Source organism: Rhipicephalus sanguineus, chromosome 7 (assembly GCF_013339695.2).
Source record: "Rhipicephalus sanguineus isolate Rsan-2018 chromosome 7, BIME_Rsan_1.4, whole genome shotgun sequence".
NCBI classification, from domain to species: Eukaryota; Metazoa; Arthropoda; class Arachnida; order Ixodida; family Ixodidae; genus Rhipicephalus; species Rhipicephalus sanguineus.
The window spans coordinates 101,521,898-101,542,049 of NC_051182.1; the positions used below are offsets into that span (position 1 = coordinate 101,521,898).

A 20,152-nucleotide genomic window follows, 5' to 3' on the forward strand; every position below is an offset into this window, starting at 1 on the left:
CCCTGGAAGACCGCACTACTCAGCTCGAACCTGACAGCCGAACTCTGGACCGTCCAGCGTGCCGAGGAAGCCACTTCGAGACAAGGTCTCGGTACCACGTCCGCGCTGGGTACCCACGCCCACTAGAAAGACGCTGGACTCGAACTTTATTGATTTGACAATAAAGTTCGCGTTCTTCTTCACGCTGTTGGCAATCTTGTGTAAACTGCATTTGGTGAAAACGCTCCACTTTCTCACCTATCCTGGAATTTGGCTTTCCCCTATAATGCTGGCTGCACCGAGGTCGGTGTAATTGTGCAGATGTGGTAAGATGGTGCCATTTGGTGCTTTAGTTACCCTGTGCGAGAGAAAGTTTGCTTCTCTTTGTCTTGCGGTGTCGCCGTCGGCTGAACCAGGCGGCGGCAGCTTAGGTTCTACTGTATGTCCTGTCCTTGGTCATCCTCACTCCAACCAAGAGAAGAGAGCTGAATGGCGTGAACAGAGATGCTGTAAAAAGAATCCCTTACAGCATCCCTGTTCTTCAGCTTCAGCTTGCCGTGGAACGCTGAAGCTCCACCGGCTCCACCGGGCTCAAGACTGCACGCCTCCCCTTAGTGAAAATTTTCAGCGCTTCTAGGACACAGAAGACGACCTAGAAAGAATCACAGGGGACAACACAAGCGCGCAACCAGTAACCAGCAGAGGACCAAGAAATTTGTGCAGTGTCAATCATTAAGAAAAGTTTATTGCATGCGAAAAAGAAGTTGTTTATTGTGTTCCCCTTTCCTGCGGAAGGAAGTACATTGAACAAACCGGTAGGTGCATTAACACACGACTGCGCGAGCATAACTATGACTGCAAGCAGATTGCTCACCCAGGAAACATGGCTACTCATTGGAGCAGGTGTCAGTGTCATACAAAATTCGCCTGCACTACGAGTATATCGCGATGTACAAACTCAAAAGAAAGCGGTATTATCGAAGCTTTCACGATGTGCCGCGCTGGTGTTGATACCTGTGTTAGAGCTCCTTCAGTATCACTAACAGATGAGGAGCTGTCGTTCATTTAGAGCGCGGAATCTTCAAGACCTCGAGACGCGTGGGCGTCAAATTGTGGATAGTACGTCTCTTGATGTGTTTCTTGCGCATGTGTGATTGTTTTTTACCCCCTGTCTTGGGTGCATATATTGCATGTGTTGTCCCCTGTGGTTCTATGTACATCGTCTTCCGTTTCCTAGTAGCGCGCTAAAAGTTATCACTATGTACAACCAACTGGCCCCTATCCTAATTGCCTTTACCAGCCGTCATCGAGGATGGCAAGCCCCTGTTTACTCTACGAGCGCCTCCTCCCCGACCACCAGTGCCCCATTATCACTACGCCACTAACCACAGGGCGTCTATCTGTCTCTACGGTAAAACGCGGCGCCGTGCAGTAGCTGCTGTAAAACTGACAGCAGCTGGCAAAGTAGTCGAACAACTGAGAGACGGCTGCTGGTGTACACGGATGAATCCGCGGTTTGTACCATCCTGGTGAGAGCCAGTAGCAGAAAGTGCTGCGTCCCCTTTGCCGCGAGCAGGATCGTAGCCAGAACTTTTTAACAGCGAAGCTGTTCTTAGTCGAGCCTAACCCGTCCGTTGGCGTAGCGGTGATCACGTGGCCTCGCAGTGTGGCGAGTGTGAGGCTCGTTAGGAAGGGAAGTGCTACGCCGCGCTGCGAGAGGCGAAGGCGAGGGCGGAGGATGTTGAGGCTCGGAGGAGGGGTGAACCTTCGAGAAACGCGCCAAGATGGCGTGAGGGTGAGGCTCAGTGGAGTATGAAACAGCGTGTAAGTGTCGATGTTCAGGAATTTGTGTCTTCATAACGGCGAACATTTCTCGCTCTCCCAATAAAGAAGCCGGCCGTCGTGAGCGTCAGCGAGAGCTGACGCGAGAACGGGCGTGTCGTCGTTGAACCAATCGCAATGTTCGCGCAAGAAAGGCCTAAGCTAAGCACCAACGAAGGGAAGACTTGAAAAAAAATTCGGCAGATCCCACGCACCGTGGGAGTCGATGTTATGCGCAGCATGCGGCGGGTAGGTGACTGTGACGTAACTTTTTTTACTGAGCGACTCGTTACAAACTGACGCTAAATATTTGTATAGATTTTATACGCACACATATGTATGTTGAAGAGCCGCATATGTGTTATATAACCAGTTGTTTACGGTTGGGTAACGCTGCCAATGGCAACGTGAGTATTACCAACACCAGAAGCGGTAAGCTGATATGTAGTGCTGATACGTGTCGCGAGAACGCACGCACGTTTCACGAACCCTTGTGCATGTGTGCAAGACGTTCTTGACAGTTCTTCAACAAGGGCATCATCACCGTGATCAGTGAGCACCAGCAGCTGGTCATGACTTGTTATAGGATCCCGTCGTGATCGTGGGGACGAGGGGTCCATGTGTAGTGAAGTATGTGGTATAGTAGAGCTGTTGGAATTCGTGGATGCCTAGGTCATTTCGTCGACAAATTGTCTGTCTACAGAGCCGGCGACCTGTAGGAACCGGAAGCCACCCTTCGCGTTGGTGAGGTATAGGCCGTCGAGGCTGGTAGGCCTGGATAGTGCTACGTAGACCAAGATCAGTGGATCGTGTTTGTCGTATTCGTAGACTACCTGGGCGTATTTGGCCTACATAGCCTAGTCTACAAAGCGGCTGTCAATCTGGCATCATCCTCGGTCAGCATGAGGCCATCGCCCAGCCTCGTAAGAAATGAAGAGGACACTGCGTCGTTCTGGTGGACGAAGTGCACTTTACGGTGCGGTGATGTAGATATCATATGTAACTTTCGTTATTGTATTCCTCCGGGGTCGAGCAATGCTTCAATATAGCTTGCTGAATCATAGGAATACAAACGTAATGTTTATTCGACTGCTATAAAAGCGGAGCCAACACTGGAACTGCAGACGTTAATCTGATCTGACGCCTGTATCGTAGGAGTACACATCGTAGGAGCATCATGTAGTGTTTATTGCTTTCTTGTAAAATTACATAGCCAGCACCACAACTACAACTGATTGTGCACCGATATTACGCCTGCGTAGGTTGTTTTTCCAAATCAGTTTATAGACCTGGTGTGGCTCAGTGGTAGAATGCCTGATTACCACGCAGAATGCTTGGGTTCGATTCCTGCTGGGATCATAATTTTCATTCTTTCCACTCGTTGAGTCAAGGGTGCCGATGTCGGTTTGCCTTAACGCTCTCGCATTTAAGTTACCAGTGCCTGTTCTCGCCGTTCCTGGGTAGATATAAACTGTCAATCACCTGTGGCGCATACCCGTACACCGAGGTCCGTGGTAAACGGGTATGTGCCACACGTGTCTAGTGGAAAGGGTTTGACGACGTGCGCGACAGGATTTTAACGTTATTCATGTCATCATCCGGCAATCATATTCGTCAAATTCTCTTACCCTCCTATGCAAATTTTGGTCTACACCAAGTTAAGGAGGCGATCATGAGAGCACTCAGACGTAGGCGGCTAGATAGATAGATAGATAGATAGATACGTAGATAGAAACGCTCAAAGTGCCAGAGGTTCGCTAAGAAATGCTTCGCATTTAACATAGAAGTACGATGTAGGAGGGCCATCAGCTTCCCTGACCTGAGAGGGTTCGCGAAGGGGAGCTGGCTGCCTGGATCTTTTTTGAGGAGCAGGGGGGGGGGGGGGGGTTATACTATCTTTTCTGCATGTTCGTGCGTGCGTTTCTATGTATATATATTTACGTGCAAAATTTCAAAATTTTGACACCGACCTGTCAGCCACTGAGCGGTTTTGAAAGCACAGCTTCTTTTTTAGATGCGAAGTATCTCTTGCTCGGGGGTATGTAAGGCGACGTGGTAATCCGCACGCAGCGTTGATGTCCGCACTCACACTACGCATGCGCGACTCTCCTCCTTCCCTCTCTCCAACAGCTGCGCGTTACTCTCTCCACTTCTCTACCAGCACCTGCTTGCGCTTCGCCTGCGTTGTCGCTTCTGCTCTCACGGCGCATACGCTACTCTCTTCCTCTAGTCTCCTCTCCTTCAAATATTAGAGCGCTGCGCGCGTTGTCCAGCGGTTGCCTCGGTTGGTTCCTCTGAAATGCGGGCTCGACATGCCGAAATTTTCTCCTGCGCAGCGCCGCAATGAGGGCCAGCGCATGCGCGTCCGCTCCCCTCTCTCCCTCTCCTATGCTGCCTATCTCTCGCGCGCCTGTCGACGTTCCCCGCACGCCCTGTGAGAATTAACGGCCAGGCTAGAGGGAAGACACGAGGCGCGTAGCGTTCCTCTTCGTGTTCCACGACGCGAGGTCGGTAGCATGCCCAGCGAACGCCAACGGAACGCGAACGTGCAAGTGCTCCGGCATCGCATCGCCTCATGGTCCCCTTTAGCTCGAGACGGTGTAATTTTTTTGCGGTGAAATTTCTTTTATTGTTGCGTGCCGACGAGCTTCAGGATGACCTATGGAGAGGGTCGTGCGTTTGTTGCTGTCTTTTTTTCTATATCTGGTGTATGTTGATACTTGGGCGCGCTAAAGTATTCCTTCATTTGTATAACTTCCCTAATGTATCATTAGCACATAAGCGAAATGGGATAGCCGACAGAGTGCTGCTTCCTACATCACCAATATAGACCAGAACACAGCGAATTCCATGCGCATCGCCATATTTGCATCGCGCGTCGCGCCATCTATCGCACACGCGACGAAACAACATGCGCGGGCTGCCACGCCAGCAGACGCTACACAGAGCAAACGTGAAACTTCCGAAACACAGCCCGTTGGCGAGCGTGTTTCGCGTATTTTCTAGCCTGGACATTTTCGCTGATTTTATTGGAACACCAAGAACATCTTCCTCATGCAAGTCCACAATGTATACAGTACGTGCTGAGTGGGCTGCGGAAGCAACCTCGTCCAATACGTACGCTGTTACATTTGTAAAAATACGTTCTCGCCGTAGTACGCGTGAATCGTAATTGCAGTGCAGCTCGCGAAAGAGTGAAACGGTGTTTTGTTGCCCCATATTACAAGTTGTGCACAAAGTTTTGTGAAAGCTCATCATTTCAGCATGCATCGCGTAATAATTAGAGGACGCTTTACGGGTAGTTTCGCGGAACGTAATTTTTGTTTCACGGGCGCTCTTATAATAATGCGTCTTGCTCACAAAAGCGTGCTATCAGAGAGTATAACCGGAAGTATCGTTCAGCGATCCCTTTTGGAAGCTACCTGCGCTATTTTATTCTTGTAACGATGGTGCTTTACAAGCGAAACTGTGCTACTCTTAGTTAAGCCGGTTAGCTACGCCTGCGACGTAAAGGACACTGGCGCGAGTACTGTTTACTTACGTGCCAATATATGTATTATGTGCAGCTGAATGCCTCGTATACAAATAAATTTGGGGACATAAAACACTGAAATGAAAGCACGAAATTCTGGCCAGCTGTTGAGGAGCACCGTGCCATTTATTACCTTTTGAAGACGAAATCTCGAAGGCGTGAATGCCATCAAAAGCACTAAAGCTTAATACTACGTTGAAAGTGGCAAAGCATGCTGATTTATTGTGCTTGAAAGCACTACCTTGCACTAGATTTTCATCAAAGGAAACGCTCAAAGGTATGAAGTGCACGCTCACACAAAGCTCGCGCCTGCCTTCAACCCAGCTGCGTGTCACGCAAATTAGGTTCGCAAAATGAAATAGGTGGGCATCACACTGCAGAATACACGCAGTTAGTGTACTTACTCGCACATTTTCACTCGGCTCCTAGTTTTTCCTTGAATCACGGTTATCCACTCGCGGCGAAGCTGAAAACACCGCACCGGCACCATTTCCGTGGCGCGTCGTAATCGTCGCAGACAACGCTAATAACCTCTTGTTGCGCTGCTTGTTTTGGCATCCAAAGACGACGCAGTAGTGCCCAGACGAGCTCTTATACGCTGAAGCGGCGTGAACGGGTACTCTTTCGCACTTTAAAGCCTCAGAACTGCACCTTGCTCTGTTTACTTGGTGCAGCCCGCGCGCGCCTTGGCAGCCCTGGTCAGCCCGGCATCTGGGTGCGAGAGTATCCGCTCGGCTCGCCAGCAGCCTGGGTGCGAGACAGGCGTGCTCTGGTGTATAAATGCTCGTCGTGGAAATCAGAACTGCTGTACAGGCCCAAGCGCAGGGGCACCAAACTGAAAGGTTGGAAGCCAGTAGAGGACGTCAGCATCACTCTTAGGACAGGTAAGGGCTGCTTCATCCCCAGGGTGGACTCCCTCGGGGTTCTGGGCATGACTATCGAATCGAACGGCTCCAATAACCTGACGGTAACGAGACTCGCCAGAAAAACGCACAATGCTATCATACTTATAAGGAGGGTTGCCAACCGGCAACAGGGACTTGTGGAAGGCAATCTCGTAAGGCTGGTGCACGCCTTTGTGATGTGTGAATTTACGTACGTTGCAGCCATGCACAGCTGGCAGAAGCGGAGCGTGACAAGCTCAACATGTTAATCGGGAAGGCCATCAAGAGAGCTTTCAGGCTCCCCATGTACACAAGCTCGGAAAGACTGTTTCGTCTCGGAATGCACAACACGCTCGAAGAAATTGCGGAGGCTCAGGAGAGGGCGCAATTCGCCAGGCTGTCCACCACGCGTTCTGGTAGGAACATTCTGCGGGAGTCGGGGACTCCAGTTACGGAAATCGAGTCTCGCTTCTGCAGCATTCATCGTGAACAGCGAGGACGAATGACCGCTGTCCCCATCCCGCAAAACGTCCATCCCGAGCATAACGAGGGTAGGAGACGGGCCAGGGCAAATGCTCTTTTAGAAAGGGTTCACGATCAGGCCGGGGACTGTTGCTTCGTCGACGCGGCCCGGTATCCCGAGGGGGAGGCGCATGTGGCAGTGAGCATCAACCACGAGGGGATAATCACAAACTCGACGACGGTCCGGATGACGGCAGCCGAAATAGCGGAGCAAGCTGCGATTGCGTTGGCCTTGCTGGACAACAAGAGGTCCACGATTTACAGCGTCTCGAGATCAGCGATTAGAGCATTTGCCAAGGGCATCATCTCGGAACCGGCTTGCGGATCCTCCGGGACAAGAACATCGAGCCACACGCACTCGTCTGGTTCCCAGCTCACATAGAACAGATCGAGGGAGCCCCGCCCAGTCTCAATGAGTCGGCCCACATAGCTGCGCGAGGACTAGTAGACCGCGTTGCTACCGGAGGGCGCGCTGAGGTTTTGGAGAATCGGGACCCTCCCACCTCGTATAACGAAATCACCAAGCATTTTTACCTGGGGCGGAGACAGTACCTTGCACCACACAGAAAATTAAGCAGACCACAGGCTCTGACACTCAGGCTACTTCAGGTCGGGGTGTACCCTAACCCCGCGCTATTGCACAAGATCTATCCTGAAATACAGCCAATTAATGCATGTTCGTTCTGCGCAGATATCGCTAATCTCGAACATATGCTCTGGCGGTGCCCCGCCTTACACGGTGGCGAAGTCATCACGCCGTCGAAATGGGAAGATGCTATTACAAGCTCCGGACTCGAAGCACAACTATGGGCAGTCCAACGGGCCCGCGACGCAGCAGAGAGACTTGGTCTTTCTGTTCCGACGTGGGAGCGACCCGCAGCGTGCTAGGGCGCGTTCCGAGGGACCGAAATAAAGTTTATTCACCCATCCATCGCCTTCTACGTATTAGTCAAATAAAAACTTTGATTTCCTGGCTATGTTAGGGGCACAATGTGACTTCGTATGAGTGATGCGGTCACACTGAAAACAGCAGTGCTTTAACACAGCGCATATTCAACGCACAACATGTCTTCTCATGCCCGTGGCTAGCGCTATGCTATATAATCAATCATGATAAAAGGCCCGGTAACCCTCTTCTACTGACAGAATCTCTGTATTAATATATTCTTTGTCGCTTATGCAGAATTGAAATATAGAATGATGACATGCTAACCAATCTGGCATATCACATGTCATTTTATAACGTAAGTCAACCAGAACACTTGAATGTTAACACTAGTAAAAGTGCCTGTGGCGACCGAATGCGGCAGCTTTCTTTTATAATTAAATTTATAACATAAACATATCTCTTACGCCTTTAAACGATTTACGCCGTATACAGGTTGTTTCAATTAAGTGCCAGAAAATCCTCAAAAAAAGGGAAACTGAATGTTTGCTCACTGTCTTCATAGTTAGTGTTTCTACGGCGGCAGGCATCGTAAGATTACGAGACATCAATTATGAGAGTAATTTAATAACCGAAATAATTTACTTTTTAATTAGAGGAGATAGGCGGTCGGGTCAAATGGGAGACTTGAAGTCCTTCCGGCGAAGAGCCCAGTGCAGCTTTCAGAATTCGAAAGAGCGGCCTATGGTAATTATTGCGGAGTAATAAAATTTGGCAAAATTTACTAGCGAAACCGAACTCGAAGCGCCGATGAGGGCAACTAGCAAACGACCACAATGACGTCACTATTCCCATTAACGAATGTAGTGGCATTAACTCTTCTGCAGTAATACTGACAGGCGTGCTAGTTGGTACACATCCATCGTAATAACTGTTCTAACGCAGGCTGATACACGGACAAAGAGAGGGAACGACACAAGCTCTTCTGCGTTCGAATTCTCCTGCGTTCGACAACGTTCGTGCGCCACGCAAGCCATAATCGCAAGCGCAGCCCACATACCGACGAAGCACAGTCGAGCGGTGGTTGATATAACGACGGTCGTTCATTCTGGACGTCTCGGAAGAATATGTTGTTGCTCTCTTTAGCGTTTCGGCTTTGGTTTCGCCGCCTCAGTTGGTCAGATTTCATCACTCTACTAAAATTAACAGCGGCCGCTTTCTGGGAATCTCTAAGCGGCAATGGGCTCTTCGCGGGAAAGGCTCCAATTCTCCCATCTGACCCGACCACCTGTCTGAACTAATTAAAAGTTAATGAACCTAAATGATTTAATTAGCGTCGCAATTTATGTCTCTAGTCACCTTAGGATGTCTGTCGCCACAGAAAGAGCAATTACTAAGGAAACGAGCAATTATCGCATTCTTCTTGTTTTTGAGGACCTTGGGACGCATTTCTTGAAACACATTAAACTTGCATGATTTTAAAGACTCCTGTAAGAGGTTGATGCTCGTTTCATGAACGTTCTTTGTAGCGCTTGTACGAAATGTCTGTCATTGTAATATTGCATTGTTTGAACCTACTGTTTGTGCGTACAATATTCGAATACGTCATTCTGTTTTATTTGGTCGCTATCAAGATGCTCTATGCATGAGGTGGCCAGGTTCACCTCAAGTTGCTAACTGCAACTTTCACTGCCTGGTAATCTTCGCAACCCAGTTGCAAACTCAATTCCATTCAATTATCAGTCCAACCATGGTGCCCACGTCCCGTTGTGGTATTCAGGAGCACTGGCTGGGTCGAACGGCAGGTTCTCGATAGGCACGGTGACTGCTCGGTAGGCATCCAAACGCTTCATGAGGGCGGACACGATCTGTAAAGTGAGCACGAACCTAAGTACGACAACATGTAGTTTCAGGACGCATGCAGGCAATTGACTACTTGATTCTTTCCCTAGTTAATGATGCATAACATAACCGCGAAGAATGTATTGTACAAAATTTATGGGATTCATTATTTACGCCAGTTTTGTTGCCCAGTGCTCTGAGGTTGTTGTTATTACTAGTTCACTGTTGGAACGATAGCTTTGGCTCTCGCGGTTCACTTTTGGTGCCCTGACCATACCTGGTGGTGCTTCATATGAAGTCACATTCTGGTTAGTGTAAACTGTTACCTCAACTCTTACTTCAAGATCGTGCGCTTGAACCTATTCATTGATAACAAATAACAGAAATGCCCTTTTGGCATTTAAGAGAAGAGTGCTGCAGTTATGTTACGTTTTCCTTATGTAATTCTCGAACGCAGGTTAATCCTATTTGAATGCGAGAGATAGAAAGTAGGCAATTCCATTCCTGTCGTCTTTGTCACCAACGAATGGAAACGCAAGTTGGTGGGACAAGTCGGCACCTGATGTTTAAAATGATCATCAACTTGGAGTCAGACGCAGGTGCTTCGGTATTCCACTTCGGTATTAGGCTTCGGTATTTTACGTTCCAATATGCAGAGCGGATTATGAGGGACACTGCTGATCAGAGCTCCTGTTTCTATGATTACCGATTATGAGTGCTCCCGATACAGTTTGATCTCGTGTAGTTCTTTGACGTGAACTGATAACACGGTGCACGAACGTTCTTTTGCATTTCGTTGCTTCCGGGAATATAACCAGAACTCAGCAGTTCATCGCCACCTGCACGGTGCCACTGTGGAGAGTGGTTATATAAACTTTTGCCCGCTTTACGACAACACGATAAGTTATACAAAACAAATTATTGTAGTGTGACTTTATTTCGGAAATGTGCGATTCTAAAGTCGATTTCTATTAAGCGTGTCGTACATTTGGGTATTAGACACAGGATCGTCTACAAAACGCTCGCTACGTTTGTCTCACAGTACCCTGAGCCGTTTTTATGGGCACACCAACTAGAGCTTGAATTCACTGGTGGTGCTATCACAACCAATGCTTCTTGTGATTACAGCCATCTTCCTCGATATTACGGCCGACATCACGTTGATAGCGAGCTGTTCTTCATAAGAACACATCTGACATAGGAACTTTTCCTTCAATACGGGTCCATATACTTCATCGCGCCAGAGATGAAGTATATGGGCCCGTTTGCTACATACTCGCAAAAACACGATGGCAAGTTGTGCAGCATGGAGTCGGGAATGCAAGTTCCGATTGCGACGGCTACATTGTCTATTTGGCGAAAAATAAAGTGTGCCAACAATTTTTTTAGGAACGAATGTCACAGAAGTCCATAATAAGGCATCGGTGTTGCATTTATAATCAACAAGAAATCACAGTTTCACCGCAAGGGCGACGCAATAAATGCGATAGCATACGAAGTAAGGCTGGCAGCTAACTCCATTAGGAACCGATCTGGCGTAACCCTACAAAACGTTTGAATAACGGAATATATACGGCCGCTCCAGGGAGCGAAGCGGTTCTCGAGCTGCTTGTCGCTTCATCGCGAAGTTAGCGGTCAGGGCACAGAGCGTACACAGGTGTGAGCCTTCTACTGATCTCAGTCGAGCGCGCTGTCGCGACTGTAGACAGTGGGGAAGCAGGGAAGGTGGAGGGTCGGAAACTGTTGCCCGAGTGACGCAACCCCCCTCCCCCCCACCAGCAACCCTTCATGCTTCTTCACCCTGTGAAGCCGGCCGGCGCGTTTCATCTCTGTTTGAGCCGCGCCCATGTGCATCCTTCGCGGGGTTGAGCTTGGTCCGGTATCAGTGCAACGAAAAACTATCATCAACATTAGTGCTGCTCCTCACAAGCTAGGCATGGCGTTGGCAAAAACTCGGCCGACGCGCTCTCTTCGTCCTCTTTTTCATCTTTTGGACATAAAGAAAGAGAGAAATAGAGACAGAAAGAACAAGAGAGAAAAAGAATCAGAGAAAGAACAAGAGAAAGAAAACAGAGAGAAATGGAAAGAGAGAGCAAGGCATAGAGAAGAAACAGAGAGAGAGAGAGAAAGAAATAAAGAGGAATAGAGAAATACAGAGAAAGAGAGAGAAAACGGGAAGGAAGAAAACCTACAGAACGAGCGAGAAAGAGATGGAAAGAAACAGAAACAAAAAGGAAATGGAAACATTAGCGCAGCCTGCACTAAGTCGCGAAAGGCTGGGTCACAGCAGAGCTGGCGGGCGCGTAGATGGTCTTGGCTTGGCTTGACTAGGCTTTTACCCTCTCACCTCTCTCTTTCCCACCCCTTGCTATACTATACTATACGTGGCTATGCTCCCTTTCTTTTTTTCTATCTCTTGTTGTGTCTGTTTCTTTCTACCTCTATCTCTCTCTGCCTATTTATTTTTCTGTCTCTATCTTTTGCTCTCTTTCTTATCTTTCTTTCTATTTCTCTCTTCCTCTTTCTTTCTTTCTCTTTCGGTCTCTCTCTCTCTCTCATCTGCAGACGTTTTCACCTCCTTTTTTTCTTCCTCCTCATCCTCACATCTTTCTCCCTCGCCCTCACTTTCCTCTCCCACCCCCCTTCCTGTAGTATACAACACAAGGCTATGCTATGCTCTGCTAGCGTACCTCGATATCCTAGTGGTTACGAAGCTCGCCTTCGGATCTTGGGTACGTGATCGAGCGCGCGCCGGTTCATGATGATGATAGTTTTCTATCTACGACGCACGGCAAACCTCGACCATAACAGCTCTACTGCAAAGAAGGGAGAATACAAAAATAAAAACATAAAAGGCAGGCCGCCCAGTTGCGCTGTTCCTTCAGGCTTGGTACCACGAGGGCGAACTTGCCTAAATTTTTTTTTATGATTTGTACTTCATAGGGAACATGTAGGCGACGGCTACGATGTGCCACGAGTGTCTATATAATAATTGCTATCGCAATAATAAAATCTTAGCCAGAGGAACTTACATCCGGGCGTTCGCTGGCCAAGTTGTTCAGCTCGCACGGATCTTTGACAATGTCGAACAGGAAGACGGTGTCGTTGGCTGAGAAATTTTCTCTAGTTCCTTTCCCGCAGGTAAGCGTTGCTCGCGTCCTCCACCCTCTGGGAAACCCCAAGCGCCTCGTCCCGTACAGCTTCCTCAGAACGCGGTAAGTTTTCGATTGGACGAGAAGTTTGTCGAGGTCTTCGTAAGGCCGACGGCCACCCGCAGTTTCGTATCGTTCGCTGTTGAAGCCCGTGCCGTCGAGGACCAACTTGTAGCGGGTGTCTCGAATCGCCGCCACCGAGAGCTCTGGCGGGTCGAGGGGATCGATGTTGTACAGGAGTTCGGTGCGCGGCGATTCCGATCCGCGCGACATGTGCTCCCACATATCGAGTCCGTCGACATCTTCTAGTCTGGAGGTGTCACCACCTGAAATATTTTATTTACGAGCTCAAGCGGTGGCTCTGAGTTTGTTACAGACAGGCACTTACCCGCATCGAAACTTTATTAGCAAGATATAACCAGACAGAGTTACAAATCAGCTGCGAGAAGTGTAATGGCATCATTACTCTAGACCATATGCTTTGTCAGTGTCCTGTGACTTTCACAGACTGTGACAAGGAAAGAAACTGGTGACAGAGAGTCCTTCACAGTGGAGCTCTTTCAGATCACGTGCAGGCGTCCAGAAGGCCCACGATACGGAGGTAATGTTAAACCTTACTGTCCCTATAACGTTACTGTCCCTTACTGTTCCTATATAAGCGGTCTGGTTCTTGAAAATAAACATGTTGTTGCTAGTAGCGCTGTGTGGTGTTCCTATGTGCCTTCTCGTGTCCGTGTTTCCTTTCGCGCTACACCAAAAGCATTTCTTACTGTCCCAACGTATACGAGCCGCCTGCGTCAACCTAAGGGTTGATCTTCAGGACCCGAATAAAGTTCATCATACCATATCATATGGAAAACATGAGCAGGTAAGCTAGGCAAGTGCCGGCTATCCCATAATCATTATATTAATATAAAAAACGCAAAAAACAAAAAAACACATGGCTGGCTGTTCCGTAATCAAGGGTACATGCAAGCATGAAATGGCTACCCGTGAAGACTCTACCGCGATCACTGCGGTAGAGTCTGTACAGTTAGTTTTTCATGCACTTACATATAACATGACAGGTTCATTAGTGCTTGCCTTTCTAAGGAGTAGGCAGGCGTTGCAATTCTCTAGGTGGCAGCTGCAAGTCAGCTTTACCACCATTCTCTCTTTGTCATTCGTATGTTAGTTGGTGCATATATATCCACATCAGACGACAATAAGATCCATGTGCAACCTCTTTTAGGACTTTGCTAATGTTGCGGTTTGTTGGTGGCGCACATAAACTTCGCTGACTGTAATAGCACAGCACTGACTGCAAATTCATTATCATGCAATGTGTATTATTTCGAAGTGCGACTTTCCCGTGCCACCAGGAATTCAAGAGACACTTAATGCGAACGCGCACCATGCGACGATGACGTAGTGACATGACCACGACAACTAATGTTTGGTGTGTGCCGAGCAAAATGAGGTGAGAGTTTGTTTCTGTTGAGAAAATTAGGAAGTGTAAGAAAGGGGTAAGACTGGCAACTATTTTTACTGTTGCATACTTTAATCAATGGCCTAATTAAACTGCGTCGGCAAAACAGAACTAATCAGTAGGGGCATATGTACGGGAATTCAGTGTCGTTCATAATGTGCGTGATAATTCTGTGGCATATACCTGGCACTTGCCAACACACAGTGCTAGAATGCTCAGGCCGCGAGAAAAACAACCGTGAGGAAGCTTCGCGAGCTCTACAAACCACCGAAGAAATGTGGCAGGCAGATGTCGGCGGCAGAGAGCATGGAAAATCAGCGAAGTCTGTTGGATCAGGCACGGGCCGTAGAGTTAGCCAACGGCTTTCTGGACTGAGGAAGCCGTCCCCCTCGCGCAAGGTCACATAGACGACTTGAAGGCGAAAACTATCTTGTTCTTTTCCTTCTCAGTCGCCCCCTCCCCTCCAACCCTTGAAAGCTTTCTGCGTTTTCTGCATTTTTCTGCACCTCGCGTTGTTTCACAGCGAAAGCTGTTATGAGATCATTTCACCGGCCGTTTGTGGCGCTGTAGTTGTCCGCCGCCGCCGCCGCCGGTGTCCGTAACCAGTATCGCTCGAAATAAGCAAAAAAAACGAAATAAAAAAAATTCCAGGATGGAACGAGGTTCGAACCTGGGCCCCCTGCGTGGGAGCCCAGTATTCAACCTCTGAGCCATGCCGGTGCTTGAAACTACTTTGCAAAAAGGTCCTATACAGGATTCATGTCGGGAAGGAACCACATTAGCATATGCAATATAGCGTGGTAGAAGAGCGAAATAAGCACCAAGCGTCGCAGAGCGCGAGTTCTGTAACCAGGCGTCAGACAATGCGAAGAGCGCAACGAGTAGGTTGTTGAATGCTTCCAACGCATTACAAAGGGCTCTGCCATAATTCTTCATCGTCATCAGGCACAGCATCAACAAAGTGCGCATAATGCCTTACATGCGTTTTGCAGGTACCAACGCTCTCCGTAGAATGACGAAAAATGGCCCAGTGCCTGCTGCCCTACTTCTAAAAAATTACAATGATTTATAGCGTAGCGGGTTCCTCGCAAGTGCACTTGTATTGGTTGCCAAGGAAGCCCATAAGCGCATGATCCATTTCCTCGGGGTCTCAGTAAAATTACAATGATTTATAGCGTAGTGGGTTCCTCGCAAGTGCACTTGTATTGGTTGCCAAGGAAGCCCATAAGCGCATGATCCATTTGCTCGGGGTCACAGTAAAGTTCATAGCCTTCCCCCCGTCTCTTACCATGTCAACGTATGTTATACAGCATGACGGGAGAGGGAAATAGCGACCAGGCGTCACCCAATGCAAATTACATAACTGGTGGGCCGTTTAAAGATTGCAACCCATTACAAAGGCCTGAGCCATAATTCTTGATCGTCGTCAGTCGTCGCGTCGACAAAGTGCACATAATGCCTTACAGACGTGTAGCTGGTGCCTCGCTTCTCCGCAGAATGACGAATAATGGCTTAGTAGGTGCTTCCCAACTTCACAAAAATTGTGATTTATGGCGTAGTGGGTACCTTTCTAGTGTACTTGTATTGTAGCCCCAAGAGAGCTTACAACGGGCTCTAGAAACGCCGCTCTTTCAGCTTTCGCTGTGACAGTGCTGCGGTGTCAGCGCAGGCCTGGCGATTTTTGCAGTGCCTCCGGGACCGGCCAATCTTTCACCAAGCGGGGATATCATGTGAGGACGTCAATAACGAGGGATGCAAAGGAATCATCATGTGATGACCTCACAGGTAGCCAACATCCGTCAACTCAACACGACGTCACTGTGACGTCACATGATGATGTCGTCGCATGACAAGGCCGCTTGGTCAAAGGTATGCAGATCGTGGAGGCACTGCAATACCATGTGAGGCGCAGAAAACTCCCAATGCCTTCGATCCCTGAGGCGTTGCGATACAATCGACTGAGAAGTACAGGAAGATGAGTGTTGCCTTCGACTCATCTTAAGCAAAAGATAAAAGACCATGTGACTTTTTGGGTGCGTTGCGACAGGAAGTGTTCCGATAAAGGACGCCAGGTAGCGGCAGCATCACTAGAACAGTGGTTCTCAGCCGTCGATGTGCCTGTAACCCTTGTGGCCTTGTGGAATAGCGGACCCCGGTATATGACGAAGCGGGGGGGGGGGGGGGGGAAGGGGCTGATGTAGCAGGCTTAGCTTTTAATTGAGGCCTTGAAGCAGCCGAGGCGATCTTGTTCAAAACGTTGCTGCAGTTCCTGCAGCAGGACCTAGAACTGGGAAGAGAACCTGATCGGCGAGCTCCGCCAGGCGGTCGAGGTTAACGTCGCCGGCCGCCGCGAGAACGAGGCGGATTGGCCAAGAAAGGCGTTGGAGGAAGAGCTCACGAAGCAACGCTGAGTGGGCAGAGACGTCGTGTTCCCCAAGAAGCTGTCGCATTCGGCGCAGTAGTTGAGAGGGGCGCCTGTCGCCAAGGTCCCCCTCTGCAAGGAGCTGCTGTAGGCGGACGCGTTCCGAAGGCATGAATCGCTCCAGCACCTTGGTTTTAAGGTGCTGATGTCGCATAGTGTCCGAGGGGTTGGAGAGGACGTCGGAGAGCTCGCTGGGAACATCAGGAGGAAGGACTGAGGCTACCTGGTAGTATCATGTCGTTTCCGAGGCAATGCGGTACAGGGAGAATTGCGCGTCGACCTGGTGAAACCAAACTTGCGGGTCCTGTAGCCAGGAAGATAGGAGACGCAGTTGCACGGCCGAGACGTCCGGCAGACGTGAGGCTTGCTCAGTTGTGGGTGCATTCGAGTCAGTCATTGTCTTCGTCCAAGGTCACCACATGTAGGCTTATGCCACAGGAGCGAAGGAAAGACACTCCTGAACGATAATCGATGCCAGCAAGGAAGGTGAGCCGTGGCTTCACGTGCCACAGCCTAGCACCTTCTTTATTTTCTTCTCTCGCCATCGTGCGCTCTCCGGTTTGCGCGCCGTCCGAACGAGGGCGCTACAGATGAAAACTCGTCACCAAAACCTTTCTTATTCGCGGGCGATGGCGTCGCGGAACCCCTAAGACGGCTCCACAGACCCCCTTTCAGAACCGCTGCAATAGAACATACTTTTAGCATATGATTCCACAGTTTAATTCGTGGCTGAGGCTTACAACGAGTCAAACGAAAACGCTTTCACACTTACCTGCGACACTGTACACCGTCGTGAACAAGTCTATGAAGTGCATCGGCGCGTTGGACACCCAGCGCTTGCGCTTGAGCAGGGGGCTCCAGACGAATGCGGGTACTCTCATGGACCCTTCCCAAACGGACAGTTTCGTCCCTCGCAGCGGCCAGTTGAAGCTGCGGCTGGAGTGACTGCCGAATGGAGTGCCACCGTTGTCGCTGCTGAAGAAAACGACGGTGTTCTCGAGCCTGCCGGTCTCGCCGAGCGTCTCAAACACTTCGCCCACTGACTCGTCGAGCGTGTCTATCATTCCTGCAACAGACAGATAACACCGGGTGTGTTGTCTGCATTAGACACTGGGAAAGCATCAATGATGCCTCCACCACTAACATATTGTTTGCATTCAACCGCAGAATTAAAGTACTAATAATTCTTTCATGTACATGCCAAAATTTTACTTAACCTGCAAAATGCAAGAGCGAGAGAGAATAAACGTTTATCAGCTATTCCTATTAGCCACTAAATTGGGTGGGGCCCTTCGTCCAGTGCTCCACTGGCTATAGCAGCTCGCCGTGTCTGGTCCAGGGGCGCCAGTTGGCTTCCCAAGGTCTGATTCGATAGTCGCGCCTCCCACGACCAGTGTGGTAATGTGTGTGTTTTGCACACATATTACCACAAATGCAAGGTGCTGAAATTAGTAATTTGGAGAAGTATGTTCAAAACCCTGGCAAACAAAGAAGTGATTGTGATATGTGGTCAGTATACTGAAGCTTCTTAGGCGCATACATCTTTCTGAGCGAGGTATAGCATCAAGGCGATTCTGTGCGAAGAAAATCTCCCTAAGAAAGAGAAAGAACTTCACTAAATTGATAACCATGGCTCGTTAGCAAGAGACAGTCCCACAAAACCAGCGCACATTCGCGACATAGACAAGAAAGAAGCACACCGCCACAGCGCTGAATTACAAGCTTTCTTGGAAAGCGATCACATATTTACATGATAGCAGAAATACCATGCAAGCTTTATAATTGTCATTCCCCATTCCTGTGATCATTGACCCATCCACTGTTACGCATGACCAGGATTTGGGGACATGTACACGTAGCGCCACCTCTCGTAGGTGGCAGCGGTGGCCTGCCGTAACTGAATGGAAAACAGGCGAAAAAATCACATCTGACGAAAAGAAGCTAGTTATGAAAAACGACTCCCGGTTCTATACAGCAGAGACTCATATGAACATTCTGTTAAAATTACAGTGTCGCATTACAAACCGCGTGGCTTCCCAAAGTTATTAAAATTTTACAATGGGGCCTAATGCGTTTCTAATGGGCGGTGGCCAATTGTGCTGGGAAGCCGCACGCTTTGTAGTGTAATTGCACTGCAATTTTACCGAAATGTTCCAGTAGGTATCTGCTGTATAGATCCCCGAGTCGTTTTTGATAACTAGCTCCTTACAAGAGATATTATTTTTTCGCCTATTTCCCATTCGTTTATGGCAGGACGCCGTTGCTGCCGCCGAGAGATGGCGCCACGCACAGATGTCCCCTAAAGTCACTGGAACGGGAAAAGTACCGCGTTCGTTTTCTCTTCACCGCCGCGCCCTTTCGGCGACTTCGTCACATAAATGGTCCAGCTCGATCGCCTCGCTAGTGTCTCCCGGCCGCCGACGCACAGCGCTTTGGAGGGCGATTGTTTTTATAGCCTCAGAAAAGCGTGCGGGAACATTACGACATCCCGTATCGTTTTGACACTTCATCGCAAGCCTGCCGAGGCATCGAAGAAGGCCTAGGCGCTGCGCTTTTGGGTGCAGGCCCGGCGGAAAACGGGCAAAGCCCTCTTTGCTATTCCCAGCGGGAAAAAGGATGCCAAGCGCCGGGATGTGTGGTTGCACAGAATACGGCGCGAAAAATTTGTTCCTACGACTGATACCCGCCTTTGTGAGACAAGCGTTTCATTGAGCATTCGCGAATGCTGTTTCGGGGAATGTTTACGTCTTCCCTGCACTAGTGCAGATTGTTTCGCGTGGTTGCCGCAGAAGGTTCATGCACTGTAGCATTGTCGGACAGCTCTTATTTATGCCTGGCGTAAAAGTGACGCCTTTGTGCTCACATATAACGATCAGTGCGCCATTAAAACTGACTGCTACAGATTGGTGTTGCGTGACGTGACTGTATGACGAACATAAATAACAGTGTGTACCATGAAAATAATTGCACGCATGTCATGTAAGGCATCATATACATGCCAAGCTCATGGTTCACTCGCGGCCGGTTCGCTGGCTTGATATGCACCAAAATCGGTATTGCGTTATGTGACTGTATGACGAATATAAAAGCAGGTGGTAACATGAAAATAATGTCACGCATGTTATGTAAGGCATGATTTACATGCCAAGCGCACTCGCGGCCGGTTCGCTGGCTCGATATCCACCAAAATCCTCATTGCGTGACGTGACTGTATAGTTGTGCCTTTTGTGTCAATCCGACAGATCCCACGCATTGTGGGAATCTAATGCGAAGCAGCCAGCAAAGAGGTGCATATATCGCCTTGTTCGTCTTTGAGGCTGGTCATTCATGCCATCACATCTCTTTCACAATATATCGCATGTGTAACAAAGCGTGCTAACTCAGTAATGGGTCGTCCTCTCGAGCACCTTCCAGCGGGTCGCCCTCTTCGGCTCTTTTCGAAGAGAACGCAGCTCGCGCTGAGAGTCGGCCCCGCCTTTACTGTCGCTGTCGAGTATCGTCGCCGAGTGCCCGATAATAAACCTCTTTATAATTTGGCGGAGAGTGCTGGGCCTTCAAAACAACTTCGGCCCTCGAAGACGCACAAGTTATGGACGCACCGGGTGACACGCACTGCGCCAGCTCCTGTACGCTCAGTGCTGTTT

The 20,152-nt window shown here is 49.1% G+C and overlaps 1 protein-coding gene across 1 annotated transcript in view; it reads right to left on the minus strand.

The window, feature by feature from the left end:
- Positions 1-9,208: 9,208 nt before the first annotated feature.
- Positions 9,209-20,152, minus strand: part of LOC119398881 (arylsulfatase B) — a 62,917-nt gene continuing 51,973 nt past the window's right edge. Inside the window, exons 8-10 of the mRNA XM_049417457.1 lie at positions 17,281-17,574; positions 12,499-12,944; positions 9,209-9,492 (exon numbers count right to left, since the gene is read on the minus strand). Coding sequence (XP_049273414.1) covers positions 9,364-9,492; positions 12,499-12,944; positions 17,281-17,574 — 869 coding nt within the window. The 3' untranslated portion in view covers positions 9,209-9,363. The remainder of the gene's footprint in view (positions 9,493-12,498; positions 12,945-17,280; positions 17,575-20,152) is intronic.